Source organism: Parasteatoda tepidariorum, chromosome 4, assembly GCF_043381705.1.
Source record: "Parasteatoda tepidariorum isolate YZ-2023 chromosome 4, CAS_Ptep_4.0, whole genome shotgun sequence".
NCBI classification, from domain to species: domain Eukaryota; kingdom Metazoa; phylum Arthropoda; class Arachnida; order Araneae; family Theridiidae; genus Parasteatoda; species Parasteatoda tepidariorum.
Genome location: NC_092207.1, coordinates 25,955,564 through 25,969,624, shown reverse-complemented (window position 1 = coordinate 25,969,624; position 14,061 = coordinate 25,955,564). Strand labels below are relative to the sequence as shown.

General features: G+C 29.9%; 1 protein-coding gene across 1 annotated transcript in view; it reads right to left on the bottom strand.

Moving 5' to 3' along the window:
- Positions 1-1,126: 1,126 nt before the first annotated feature.
- The window catches only part of LOC107438776 (C-Maf-inducing protein), a 135,804-nt gene continuing 122,869 nt past the window's right edge, over positions 1,127-14,061 (bottom strand). Inside the window, exons 13-19 of the mRNA XM_043047724.2 lie at positions 13,736-13,892; positions 11,560-11,814; positions 10,569-10,616; positions 9,274-9,420; positions 7,149-7,254; positions 6,871-6,941; positions 1,127-5,594 (exon numbers count right to left, since the gene is read on the bottom strand). Coding sequence (XP_042903658.1) covers positions 5,541-5,594; positions 6,871-6,941; positions 7,149-7,254; positions 9,274-9,420; positions 10,569-10,616; positions 11,560-11,814; positions 13,736-13,892 — 838 coding nt within the window. The 3' untranslated portion in view covers positions 1,127-5,540. The remainder of the gene's footprint in view (positions 5,595-6,870; positions 6,942-7,148; positions 7,255-9,273; positions 9,421-10,568; positions 10,617-11,559; positions 11,815-13,735; positions 13,893-14,061) is intronic.

Below are 14,061 nucleotides of genomic sequence, written 5' to 3'. Positions count from 1 at the left end.
CTTTTTTCTTTTCTTTTTGTTCACTATGCTCTTTTAACTTAAAACATCGTTAAAAAATGGATTTGTTTCTATTTTGTATTTCACTCATTGCTATGGTAAATATGGTTGCTAGTTTCCTTGTTATATAATTTAAACTTATATCTGGTTTATATTAACCATAGCAATCTAAATTAAACTTATTTAAGTCTGTTTTTCAAAGGCTCAGTCGTCACATGAAATGATGCTCTTTTGCGAATAATATGCTATTTTCTAAGCATATTATTCGCAATAATATGCTTAGATAATCCGGCTGTGAGTTTGTAACAGTTACTCATGGCTATTAGGTCAAGTTTAGCCTATTTATATAAAGCGTTCTTTATGCTTATTCTAAAAATAGCACAAAATGTCAATATCGAAAAAACGGCACAGTTTTGTGAAAAGGAAAAACGTTTGTGGTCTAATTTTTTAACATTTTAGAACATCCTTTTTTTAATATTTCAGAACTGCATTATCTGATCTCATAGACTGAGAATAAAAAACACCTCCTAGAAGATAGAAGGCTTCCGCACATATCCATTTAGTAGTCCGACGTAAGGAACATAAACTACGTCGTCGAGGAAAAAAGGGAAGTTGTCACTTTGTTCAAGCTACTAGGCTGCAAAGTGAGGGGAAATACGAAAGATATCATTACGTTTGGACCACTAAATTTCTTGTTTATGGTAACCCGTGCTGAAGCCTTCGCTCTTCTAGAAGGTATTGGAATAAGGTAGTTATTTTGATGATTTTCATCGAGATGGGAAAATGTCGTCAATCTGGCGATTTTCGAAAAAAAGTTTAATAACTTTTTAAATATTTCAGTTCTTGATCCGTTAAGCTGGATAATTTTTCGCAGCAAGATGGCGTATAGTTTAAAATCATAGCTTTTTTTTTCAAGTATAAAGTAATTAAACTGTGGACTTTTTATTTTCTTTGGTTAAAACTATGTTAAGAGAAAACGGTGCTTTTTTCGAATTATGCTGTCAAAGGTACATTGTATTTACAAGTACCCAAAAAAGTATTATTTGTAAGTTTGTTTACTTGTATATTGCATTTACTTCGAGTAAATCTTAAAAACATGTTTCATTTGGAAAAAAACAAACATGAAATGTACAGGGTAAAGAAATACTTTATTGAACACTTTTTTCATAAACTTTAAATAAACACATGTAAAAGCTTTTTTCATTTAATAAATGAATAATCCCGATCACAATAAAAAAAAAAAAAGAAATGGTGGGAAATGTCAGAGTTAGAAAAAGTTCTTTTTTTTTTTCCTTCTTAGAACAATCGAACAAAATTATGTATAACAACTTTTAATCTACGTAGATGAAATATTTAGCAACACGTTAAAACCATACAAAATGAGCACCATAGATAGAGAGTTCAGTTTCAAATTCTACATTTTTTTTTACACACAGATTTAATCAAATGATGCACATGTTTCGACAAAATCTATCGACAAATTTTTATAATTGGGAATGGGAAAAACATGTATACAACTCATAAATAACAATATTACAATGACTTGTTCTTTATGACTTAGCTAGTTCCAGAACAAAGAAAAAGCGAGTAGACAATTATGACGAGGCTGTATACAAGCTAAGCATTTTCTAAAATAAATTTTAAGTACATTGATATTGTTACATACAACTGTTTAGTTATATTTGCTTTGTTTTAAAACCAATGTGCAATTTTACAACGTATTTTTTTTCTATGCAAAGTTGCAGCAAAATTTGCGATTAGTGATTTCTTCAATTATTTTAATATAATTAATAATTACACTAATACGGTGAATACTGTGTTCGATACATTTTTGTGATAGATGTTTATAAATAGATATGAAAGCATATTGTAAAAAAAATTGTACTTATGCTTTATAAAAGCATATTATAATTGAGCTCTAAATGTACTTAGAACTATATTTTTGAAATAAATTTAATCTTTCGACAATAGGCTATTTAAAAAAACAAAGAAAACGTGGAAAACATTGGAATTTTAAAAAAAAAGAAGAAGAAAGCAATTTAAAACTAAGAATTATAATTAGTTTTTCGACTCAACTTGTGTAACATTTACAATTAATACAAATATTTTCAGTGAAATGATTATCCAAATGAAATGCTTCACAAAATTGAAACAAGTTTGGAAATAAATTAATAATAATTGAAGAAGCAGCATTTTTTTTAAAACTAGCATGCTCAATACAGAATTGAGCATCTTAAAAAACGAATATCACATTTTTATAGATTCATTGTTCAACAAAATAGTAAATGATAACAAACATCAAATACTACACTAGAATCAAGTTTTGTTTAAAAATTACAATAAATTGTACAATTAGCCACAAACCAGACTACATTCTTTATCACTACTAAACTCCTAAACACTAAATGCTTTAATGTAACGGCGCGGAAACTAAAAATTGTAAAAAGTGCAAAATTTTAAAAGTGCAACAATCAAACGATTCTATAATTTAAAAAAAAACAACATGGAAATGAAAGAGTTATAATATAGGTTAAAATTATATATAGGAGTTTAAAATTATATCCATGTGTTATGTATGAAAAATGCTTTGTCAACAAACTATATAGTGAAAACATGCTATGCAAGTGGTAAAACATTTATGATTAAACATTTTTCGTTAATTTTTTCCATTAAAAACAGAGTACAAAAACATTAAATAGTATAGCACTTATAATTTATTTAATTAATTGAGTTATAAATATAAATTAATTTAATAATTAACTTATCTCCCACTCTCCGACTTAATATTTATAATCAAAAATGTTCCAAATTGAAGTTACAAATAAAATAAAAACATGTAACTAACGTTCGAGTGTTTTTCCATATAACAAATTTACGTGCTCTTTTATTTAACTCTTAAGTTGTAACAATACATAACAAAATTTTAATGGAAATCTATTTTTACATGTCATTTTTCATTTGTAATCAAACAAAATATGTTTCTCTAACAAATAATTAAGTTATTTAATAAAATATTAAAATCTAATGAAAACCATGAACTGAAGTGCTATTTGTTTAGAAGAAGCACATATTTACCGTCCAAAAATTTGGTTATTAATATTATAATGATTAGAGAAAATTTTGTTAAAATCTCTTATCTTAGTAACAACAGAAAAAAATTCTATAATTAAAATCACGTTCACAAATTTTCTGTGAATAGAAATGACAAAATAAAATTTTCTTTCATTTTTCTTTGATGTAAACTATGAAAACAAAGTTACATTAAAAAAAATTTTTTTACTTTTATAATCTTAAGTAAATATTAATAATTTTTCAATTTTTGAAAAATAGAATTCAAAAATATTTTCTGAAATCGTAAATAAATTAAGTTTTGTTCGAAAACAATTTATAAAATAGTTTCATTTTCATTTGAAATGTCAAGGAAATTTTTTAAAGTAAAGTTTTCATCACTACTATTATAAAGCATTAGTTAAAATCTCATTATAAAAGTCGACGCTAAAACTAATTAAAAATATATTTGCAATTTTTAGAAATCCATGAAAGGGTTCATTATTTCACCCCTTGTTCAAGAATGCAGACTGTAAAAAAAAAACTATACAAGGTGTTCTCTACTTACTGCCCTCATTAAATATGAAGTCAAAAAGTCAACAAACATTAGGAGTTGCAAATTTTAAGAGGGGGAAAATATGCCACTGGTGTACATCAAATTATTAGAGAAGAAGTCGGGGTTGAAAACATCGAAATCTATTTGACTGCCAGTGGAAACATCAAATAAAAACCACCAAGTTTTATGGATCACTCAGGCCGACTTTAATTCAGACTTCCTTAGTAATGATTTACTAGATTTGGATATTAATATGGACCAACAATTTCTTCTCCATTTCCGTAACTGCTATCGAAAGTCCTCCATTTTGAGTTTGCTTCGTTCTTTTGCATATTTGTGTATCTTATTCTCAACTTAAAAGTATGCTAGCTCTTTTTTTCAATTTGAAGTTCTAAAAATATGAAACTATCCCGAGAAACTTTTGATTTCTACATTTCATTCACTTTTCAGATAATACGATTTTTGAATATTTATCAATGCTATTCGGAAATTATATTCCAAAGTTTTAAAAAAAATGGCTTTAACCCCCTTCCTTGTCGCTTCCGTGAAAATGACGGGGTTAGGTTTCGCCCTCTATTTCTCGCTCCCGTCATATTTCCGGGATGGAGTGTTCAGTACTAACGGGCCAATAAGAATAAAACTAATCTATTTCTTTCACCCGGAAAACATTTTAATTTTCATTTTACACACCAGATGGCAGTATCAGGATATTTTTAAGTAGATAGTTTATATTAAATTAGATGTTTGGATGTCAAGAAAAATAGGCACTTTTATGACCGTTTTCTTGAAAATTAACCGATCGTTAAGGGGAAAGAACAACTAATTCTGGTCAATTTCTGTTGATAAGATACCTATTTTCAACGTTAATTTTCAAGCATTATTAAAACTAAAATATACTTCTAAATTATTATATTAACTACGCAAATTACTGTGTATAATAAGACAGTGACCTGATCTTCGGTAAAATATCTCCACCACTATTCTGCGGATTTTTTGGTAACAATGACACTTCTAATTCGGGTATGAGCACGGTACAGTAGTGGTATACCGGGCAATTATATACCAGGCAGTGGCATTTAACCTAAAAAAATTTAACCCTGGGCAAATATATACCTAGCAGCGGGCAGGGGAAACGATCTTCGGTAAAATAGCTTCATGATTATCATAACTAAAATAAGTCACGTGAGCAGAACCTACTATGTGATTAGTCGAAGTTAGTTTGGTCCTTAACGTTTTACATAGTATGATTTTTTCTCCCTACGCGTTGCAATGAATTTTTGACTCCTAAGTGTATATTTGTTTTAAATTCTTTTTTAGAAGGATCCTAAAATAACATAAGGGCAGTGATTACAAAACACCCTGTATTAATTTGAAACATAAAAAAAAATATCACAATCATTCTTCAGCTGAAGTTTTAAAAAATATTTAAGCAGTTATACAAATTATTAATTTATTTATTGAAGCTTAATATTTTATTCTAAATTAATATTTAAGCGAGGGGAAAAAACGCTTTAATTTGCATCAAATCACTAGTGAGGAACACAGATAAAAAGAAGTCCATCATGGTCAAAGTTCAAGCATTGTTCAGTTTTGTTAATCTTTCAAAGATCATTTGAGCATAATCTTTTATTTAGCTTTAAAGTAATTTGAAATTTAAACTAAGAATTAAAAATGATCAGTAAGTAGTTGTTGTTACTAATGCGTTGGGCTAGTAGTAAGTGTATGAAAGAGAACAGTTAATTTAAATATTTTTGGCAAAAAATATATACACCACAGTGATGTAAGAAAAAGTTTTCCATATTAAAGAAGATTTTATATTAAAATGAGTTGTTGCTTTTAATTCAAGATTCAATAAACAGTTTTAGAAAGTTTCAGAAATAGCTGTTTATTTTCCATTGAAATAGCTCTTCGGTCTTGAAAGTATAGGAAGTTGAAAAGTTCACCATGCATCTGTGTAACGAATATCACATTCTTGTAAGGCTGGAAGCTTTTGCTAAAATATATAATAATTGCAAACATCAATAGAGATCAATAAAACAGCTTATAATATTATTGTTCCAAAGAGTAAAAGTAAATATTTAATTTCTTATTTATATTTTAAAATATGTTTAAAAATGATAAGAGGAAATAAAAATTTGAAATCTCAGAAAACTCAAAAGGGATAAAAATAATTTTGTCCTAAAATGAAAAATATAGGACCAAAAATTAAAATGTAGGACTCGGCCCTTTTGAAAGACGGAGATTTTTGATGATTATAGAAGCTAGTAGCAAAAATGAAACGTCCTACATTTTCCATTTTAGATCTGACAAAAATAATTTCCTTTTTAGTCAAAAACGTAACTTTATTTTTATTAGAATATTTTTTTTATTTTTTATTTTCCTCTTTTTAGCAATGTGTCTGCTTGTTTGTCTTCGTCAAAAGCTGGTCAGGATTTTATTTGGAGTTGAAATAGTGGTAAGTCATGTTTGCATTCATGTTTAAAAAAAACGTAATTTGTTTTAGCATCAGCAAAGAATCTCCGGTTCAAATTTGAGTACAAGAGCTTGTAAAAAATTGGCTAAATTTCGATTGATGGATGATTTCCAGTTAATGATAAAATAATAATATAAATTTTGATTGAAGCAATCAGAAAACGATGGAAACTTGGATTGTCCTCCAATACCGAGCTCCAATTAAATTTTGAACGAAGTAGTAGTTTGAATGCTTAAATTTTGATTGCCGATCATATGTCGACAGTTCTGATTGCGCAGTTATTAAAGAGTTAAAAACTTACATTGTCATACAGCATGAGGCTCCAGCTTAGATACTAAAATTTAAATTAACTAATTAGAAAGTGATCAAAATTTCATTTTACGATAAACTGCCTTAATAGCACGGTCACGAAACGTTTGAAACTAGCATATAATCTGTTACAGCGTTCCAGAGGAGAGTAAGACACTCTAGTTCAGCGGTTCCCAAATTTTTTTCGGTTATCGAACCAAAATGATCAACAAGAATTAAACAGGACATTAGGTTAATCTTAGAGTATTTTCTTTATTCGTTTTATGAATCTTACACAAAAGTACAGCTGGAAAGATATTTTTTTAGCTTATTAGTTCAGCACTCAGAACAATGCTACCAATATCAACAGTGCCTCTCATGCAGATCAATTGAAAAGCGACTAAGCAACTGCTTTATTATGATTAAGATAAATCTGACAAATTAAGAAAGATTTGAAATTGTAATACTTAATTTATTATTCAAAATAAAATGAGTAAATATTACTTACCTTTAGCTTTTCAAACATTTGGGCTGATAGACTTGTGCTGTTTAAGTTAAGTTTCCTTAGACTTTTCATATCTATAAATAAAAAAAAAATTAAAAATCGTAAAATTATGATAGATGAAATATATAGACTGTTTTTATAACTTGAGGATTCAAACAATAGCATATTTGAAGTCCTCCTTCGAATCATTACAGTTGCATCTTAGTACGCAAAAATGTGATTGTTAGCTCAAAAGTTATTACAGCGTTTTAATGGCTAATATATAAATAACTTAGACTTACTGGTAAGACTTTGAAGTCCTTTATCGGTGACTGGGGTCTCACAAAGATTCAGAACTTGCAGTTTGGGCAAATGTTCAGAGATAAGGCGAAGGCCAACGTCTCCAAACTATAAAAGGAAATCAGAATAAAAATATATCAAAAGCATTCTGATTATATTAAAAGCAGATAAATAATACATTCAGCCAATAAGCAACATATTTATTTAATTATTTACTTACAATTAATTAAACAAAAACATACACAGCAACTCAATAAACTATAGAATTTTTCTATGATCGAAAATAAATTAACTTTTTTTTAGCTAAACAAAACTAATAAAAAATTATTAACCTTTTTATTGTAACTATTATATCATAAAAAATAATAATCCTAATTACCATTTTTATGAAATAAAAATAACGCTAAAATAACATTGTTTTAGATTAATACAGAGGCGTATCTGAAAGAGGAAGCCAATCTCCCTATTCTAGTAAATCTCATGAAATATTAACTATTTCTGCCCGAGTGTTCACCCTTTCAATGAAACGATCGAGGTTCGAATTCCAACGGAGGTTGGTTGATACGAACTCTGCTCCAGACTCTCACCGGCCACAGTGCTGACGTAAAATAACCCCAGTGATACACGGATCATGGATTAGAATCCCCTATCCACTGGACGAACTGTGGAAGGTTTCGTTGTTTTCCTCTCCATGTAAGGAAAATGTGAGTTTGTACCCTCGAGAAATCCTCTACAAAACCTAGTTTGTCCCAATGCTTGATCCAAAGCATCCCTGTCTTCTGGGATGGGTTCAAAATTACAAGGCTAAGGAGTTTAACGTTGATAGTCGAAAACTCAGAATCACGCGGGCTGTTCATAGACCGGTTTTAAAATAAAATATTTTTTCCACGAGATTTAAATTGCACCGAAACTGTCGATTAAATCCTGCTAGGGTGACCTTGCTCCTGATAAGGCCACCCTATTTGTCCAGCTAAAGCTTAGCAGGCATCTTGAGGAAAATTCAGTGGTTTCTCTCTGAATTGAAGCTGATTCCTGTCCTTACCATGAATCAGTCACATCTAAATTTTGCATATTCAGCATCGTCCGGCACACTGGACAAACAGGGACGCAACCAGGACTTAGGCAGAGGGCCAAGATTGATAACTACATTACTATCGTGCTTGCCTCTGTAGGGCAGCTGTTGAATAAGTGGGGATGTAGTTTTTGATTTAATTGGGCGACATGGTCTCCTGGACTTGGTTTAATTTGTCTAGGCTAGCGTTTTCCAAAGCGTGGTACGCGTACCCCCAGGGGTACGGGAGCAGTTTAGCAAGGGTATTCGTTCTTATGCGAAATATTTTTGCAACAAACGAAAATTTCAAAAAATTTTCCTGTTTACAATTTATTAACCAAATTTTTCACCGTCAGGCTGTTGCCCGAGCGAAAGTACTTTGATTTCAATTTTAGTAATTTAATTAAAAAATTTCTGCACAGCCATTTTAAAAAGAATTAGAAATAAATCTTAATAGCTTCATGACTAAGTTTTATTTCTAAAAAAATTCAATATTATCAACTATAGTATTGCCAATAGATGGAGAAGTACCCGAATTTATGGAGTCCCAAAAGAGAAATATACACACACAAATCTATAACAATTTAATTTCCATCCTCTTAGGCAAGGTTTCCCAAAGTGTGGTACGCGTACCCCCAGGGATACGGAACAGTTTAGTGAGAGTACGCGTTCTTATGCGAAATATCTTGCAACAAAAGGAAATTTCAAAAAAAGTTTTTTTAAAAACAAAGCTAGCCATGAAAATTGACGATTACATATTTTTCTATTGACTATTTTTTTGCAGAGTTAACAGTTAATAATTAGTGGTGTCAACAGCCAGTTGTGATTTTTGACTTTTGTGCAATTTCTTTATGGTAAAAAATACTTCATTTTTTTTTATTAGTGGTACACGGTGTTAGGAAAAATTTAGAAAGGTTAAACAAAAGTTTGGGAAACACTGGTCTAGGCCACGGAGGATAAGCAACACATACAACACACCTGTCTATTAACTGCATATTAACAATAAATTTGCATAAACTGTCAGCAAAACAACTAAAAGAATTTGCTTAGAGTGATATTAAAATGACAGTAATTACCTGAGTGGACCACAAGTTGAGATATCGCAGTGAGGGCAATTTGATCAGCTGCTCAGCGCAGGCACTAGTCACTTGGGTGAAGGCAAGAGACAAGCACTCTAGGTTACCAAACGATCCGCAGCTCAACAATTTGGCCACATCAGCATCCTAAAATGTAAAAAACAGGGATAAAACAATTATTTGAATTCATAGAAAATCTAAATTTGAAATATATTAAGAATGTACTATATCTATTACTTTGGAATTGAGCAATAAAAAATATTGGATAAATATTACAACCAAAGCTGACGTCTTCAGGGAGCACCAGCTCTGGAAAGTCATAAAAGCAAAACCTTTTCTATCGAGAGAGCAAGACAACAGTCTAAAATTGCCCTCTTTGTACCCCAAATATTATATAGTATTTTATATTGCATTCTTCTGTATTTTATATTGTATATTATGTATTCTATTCTTTCCCCCGACTTTGGCAAAACCTTTGGGGTACAGGCAATTTTAGACTTTTGTCTTGCTCTCTCGATAGAAAAGGTTTTGCTTTTATGACTTTCCAGAGCTGGTGCTCCCTGAAGACGTCAGCTTTGGTTGTAATATTTATCCAATATTTTTCCTTTTTTCATTGTCTGTTGTCATTGTCTCATTGTCTTTTTTCATATGTTCCAATTCCTTTTGGATTCACTGCTGCTAAGAGCATTTTTTCCATTGGAAGTATTATAATTTTTAATTGCTTTAAAAATTTTAATTCTTTACTTAATACTTTGTAATTGAGTTACTAAGTCAACAAAAAGGTCATCATCTAATTCTACAAACTGTATACAAAGCTCCATGTATTAAAACTCAAATTCATAATTGTTACCATCTTCTTAGAATGCACTTTTTCTTTAATTAAAAAAAATCATTTATGAATGTCCAAATAAAAGCAAGGAGAAATGTTAAACTTTTGACCTAAATTTGAATTTTAACCCTTTAATGGTCGTATAATTTTGAAGAAAACTGTCTCATAAAAGTGCCAATTTTTTTATTCAAGAAAATTATGTAAAACTAAATGTGTATACAATATATGTACTCATTTTTAGTTCTTGGGTTAATTTTTAGTTTATTTATTTGTTTGATGAGCTAGTTTAAACTAAACTCTATCTAAACACATGATAAACAGTCTGGCAGAGCCATCTCGTGCACAGATTTAGAAATAAACATGATTCCGGACATAAGAACATTGCTTTAATCTTTTTAGCCAGTTACTTTTGAGCACACCAAAGAAGTAGTTTAAATTTAGCTATTTAAAAATATGCAGCACTTACCGTAGATCTCGTTGGCAAAGTCAACTTTCTTGGTCCACCTTTTTGTTGCTGAAAAATATTCATAAGTTGCTTATTATAAGGATTTAACTTATAATACATGCAATCAAAAATAAAGCATTTTTAAGTTATGAAGTATTTTTATGAGAAATCTGATAGACAATTTTATATTTACTGCTCCATATTTTTTTAATATCAGATAGATTTAAATACATTTTTTTCCTTCTAATTGTCTAATAAATTGCTATTTACGATTTTTTTTTTTTTTGATTCTTGCATAAATTACAATATTTTAATTACATTAGTATTTTAATTTTAATTAATGCTAAAAAGAATTAATTTAACGAAAATAGGTTTATAAATATGGCAGCGATAACTCAGTGGATAAAGCTGTCGTAGTGAAGGAGTGGGGTTCGATCATGACGGTCACCTTGAAGCCCACCCAGATTCAAATCGATGGGTATCACAGTTTGTCTGGGTACTAAAAGCCACTTGCGTACAAGGTTTGTTCTATGCAAACCTGAGAAATTTAAAGTAAAACGAGTTTTTGATTGGAACCCTCAGGGCCATAGAAAAAAAGGAAGACCTAAATATATTTGGAGCAGGGTGATTATAAGTAAATCGAAAACAACAGGAAAGACATTGAAAGAGATAAAATATCTTACTACAATTTGGATGAGATGGAGAGCTATGATGGAAGCCCTATACTCCAATTCGGAGTGAAGATCAATATGTATAGCAGGAAGCGTAGCCAAATTATTCAACAAAAAATAAGCACTTTTCCTGATCAGAAAATAAAAAATTAAAGTAATTCTCTAAAAAAGATTGTGAGAATATGCCATTTTGCAAACTGTTTACGAAGACAAAAACTCATTCTTTTTCTCACTTTTGAAGATTTGTAAAACTTTTTTTAAAGAAATATTTTATTTTTAAAAAGTATTTGAAGATTGGACAGAAACTGCGGTTTTTAGAAAACTGAAAAAGTTATAATCACCAGTTCACGCAAATGCTGTTGTCTTTGGCAAAGAGCCGCGTAATTTTGTTTTCCTGCAGGTGTACTTTGAAGTGTCATGATGATCTGCATTTGTAGATCGTTGTTGTCAAGCACTTCCAATTCCAGCATAGAACACAATGCAGATTGCAGAGTGTGGTCATCTCTCAGCGCTCGCAGCATGCACGGACTGATGCTTTTAGCTAAACCCTCCAGAAATTTTTTACGCCGACAACAACAATCTAACAGACTTTTCAACTGCAAAACAAATTCAAATAATTAGATTTCATGCTTAATTATAACTCCAAAGCTAACTTAAATTTTAATGTTTCGAAACATATTAAAAAAAAACATGAGGTACTTCATACTTCCTTGAGGTCGCTATACAGTGGCATAAAAAAATGTAATCAAGTGGTTTAGTTTATTAATCAGGTTGACTTAAACTAAAAAGAGTTTGTTTTTTGTCTGTTTAAAAAAAGATGAATTTCCCTTCATCGTTAAATTTAGATTATAAAGAAATGCTAACATCAATAATTATATTTATTTCAATTGCACTACTCAAAGTATGACCTTTCAAAATAATAAAAGGTTTTAGTAACATTTTAATATAAAAATATAGAAAAGAAACTAAAATGAGAAAAAAAGTGATGAAATAATTTAGCTTTATCAATGGAGTACCACTTCTAAAAATAATTGCAAGAATTATTAATAGGTATCGGGAGAAGTTTTCAATAATATATTCCATGGTAAATAAAAAAAAAGAAGTTTACATATAATGGGAGTTACTTCACCATACATAATTACGGATGCTTTACTATTATAAATAGGTAAAGTATACGATGCAAAAGTTAGGTAGGCAAAGTATCCGCTAACAATGCAAGTATTGTGTAAAGTATCTCGTGAAGTATTCGAGAATAAATTCTGTGGTGAGTAATATTTAAGTTTCAATATGGCATGGATTAGTTAGCATTTGCATAAATCGGTATGGTAAACGAGGCATAAAAAAAGGAACTGGATAAAGTATCGGGTGCAATCAATTCTGTTGTAACTTTTAATAAAGTTTTAATATAATTTGATTTAGTTATTATTTATATGGATTTGCAAAGCATTCGGTGCAGGAAATGGATACATAAAGTATTTACGGTGCGTCTGCAAAATGCAAGAAATAGATAAAGCAGGGATCTGTCCAGACATTTTGTAAAAGGTCCTGTTTTTGTAAAATTGTGAAAAAACTACTCATAATTTGTGAATATAAAATAAGCGTTAAGTCACATTCTTTCTACCAGGGTCCTGCCTTTGTGAATTTGTGCAAATAGGGTCCTGTTATTTCAAAAATTGCTAAAAACCTTTTCAAGAAGCTTTTAAATTGTAAATAGATACAAGCTCAACAATTGCAGCTACTAAATTAGAGATGCAACTTACAATTATTTGGTATTTAGCCTATACTGCTCAACGCAGAATATTTATTTCGGACGAATGATGGAAACTAAATCACTCACATTTTTAACAATTTCAATTGACATATTTTAAATAACACAACTTAGTTATACATCACTTTTAATGAATTACGCATTAAGTAAATTTGAACAATTCTTAAATTTATAATATTTTATTTAAAAAATTGCCAGAAATTAATTTTTATTTACATAATATTCTATTAATTAATTTCATGAATAAATACAAATTTCTTTATTATTTATTTACAAAAAAATATGATTTCATATTAATAAGAATGCGCACATGATGTTTGTAAAAGTAGAAATATTTTCTTAGAATACTGCATTTGGAATTTAAACTTAGGGAAACTTGGAAAACTTATCCATTGTTTTTTTCTTTATTGCTCCAATTATTCTTTCTTTTGAAAATTCTGCTGCTTTTAAGCGCGTTTCTTTCAAAGAAAGNTCGGATGAATAATGAAAGAATCGTCTGCCGAAGACAAAACTTAATTCGTTTACATCCATCTTTCTTGTTTTCTGCCCTGGGAAGGGATTAGTCGATTAACAAAACAATAATGAAGATAAACAAATTCGTGAAGGGTCCAATTAAAAGATAAATTATTTTGTGAAGGGTCCGTTAAAAGACCCAAATTTCTTCTAAACAGACCCATGGGTAAAGTATCTGGTGAACTGCCTTAGACTCATTTCTGCTTCAAGTTATAATAAACAAGTGTGTAAGTTACCATTTTACTCCATAGTTCCCCTTCGTCATCACACGCCATTCCACCAGGACAGTACAAATGCAACCAACCATCCTTTTCATCTCGCATGCCAAGCACTGTAAGATGAACATCACACCGTTCATCAGTGGCGATACGCTCGATAATCAGTTTCAAGCTCCTGTTATTAAGTAATTCAGTTATGAGAAACACTTAGTCTTATTTACTAATAAAAGTAGATAGAATTAAATAAATGTAAAAATGTTCGAACTGGTATAAGCATGCATCTTGGTTGGTGTTAAAACAATTCAAACTTTACTATTTAAAGCATTCACTTCTACAAATTTATA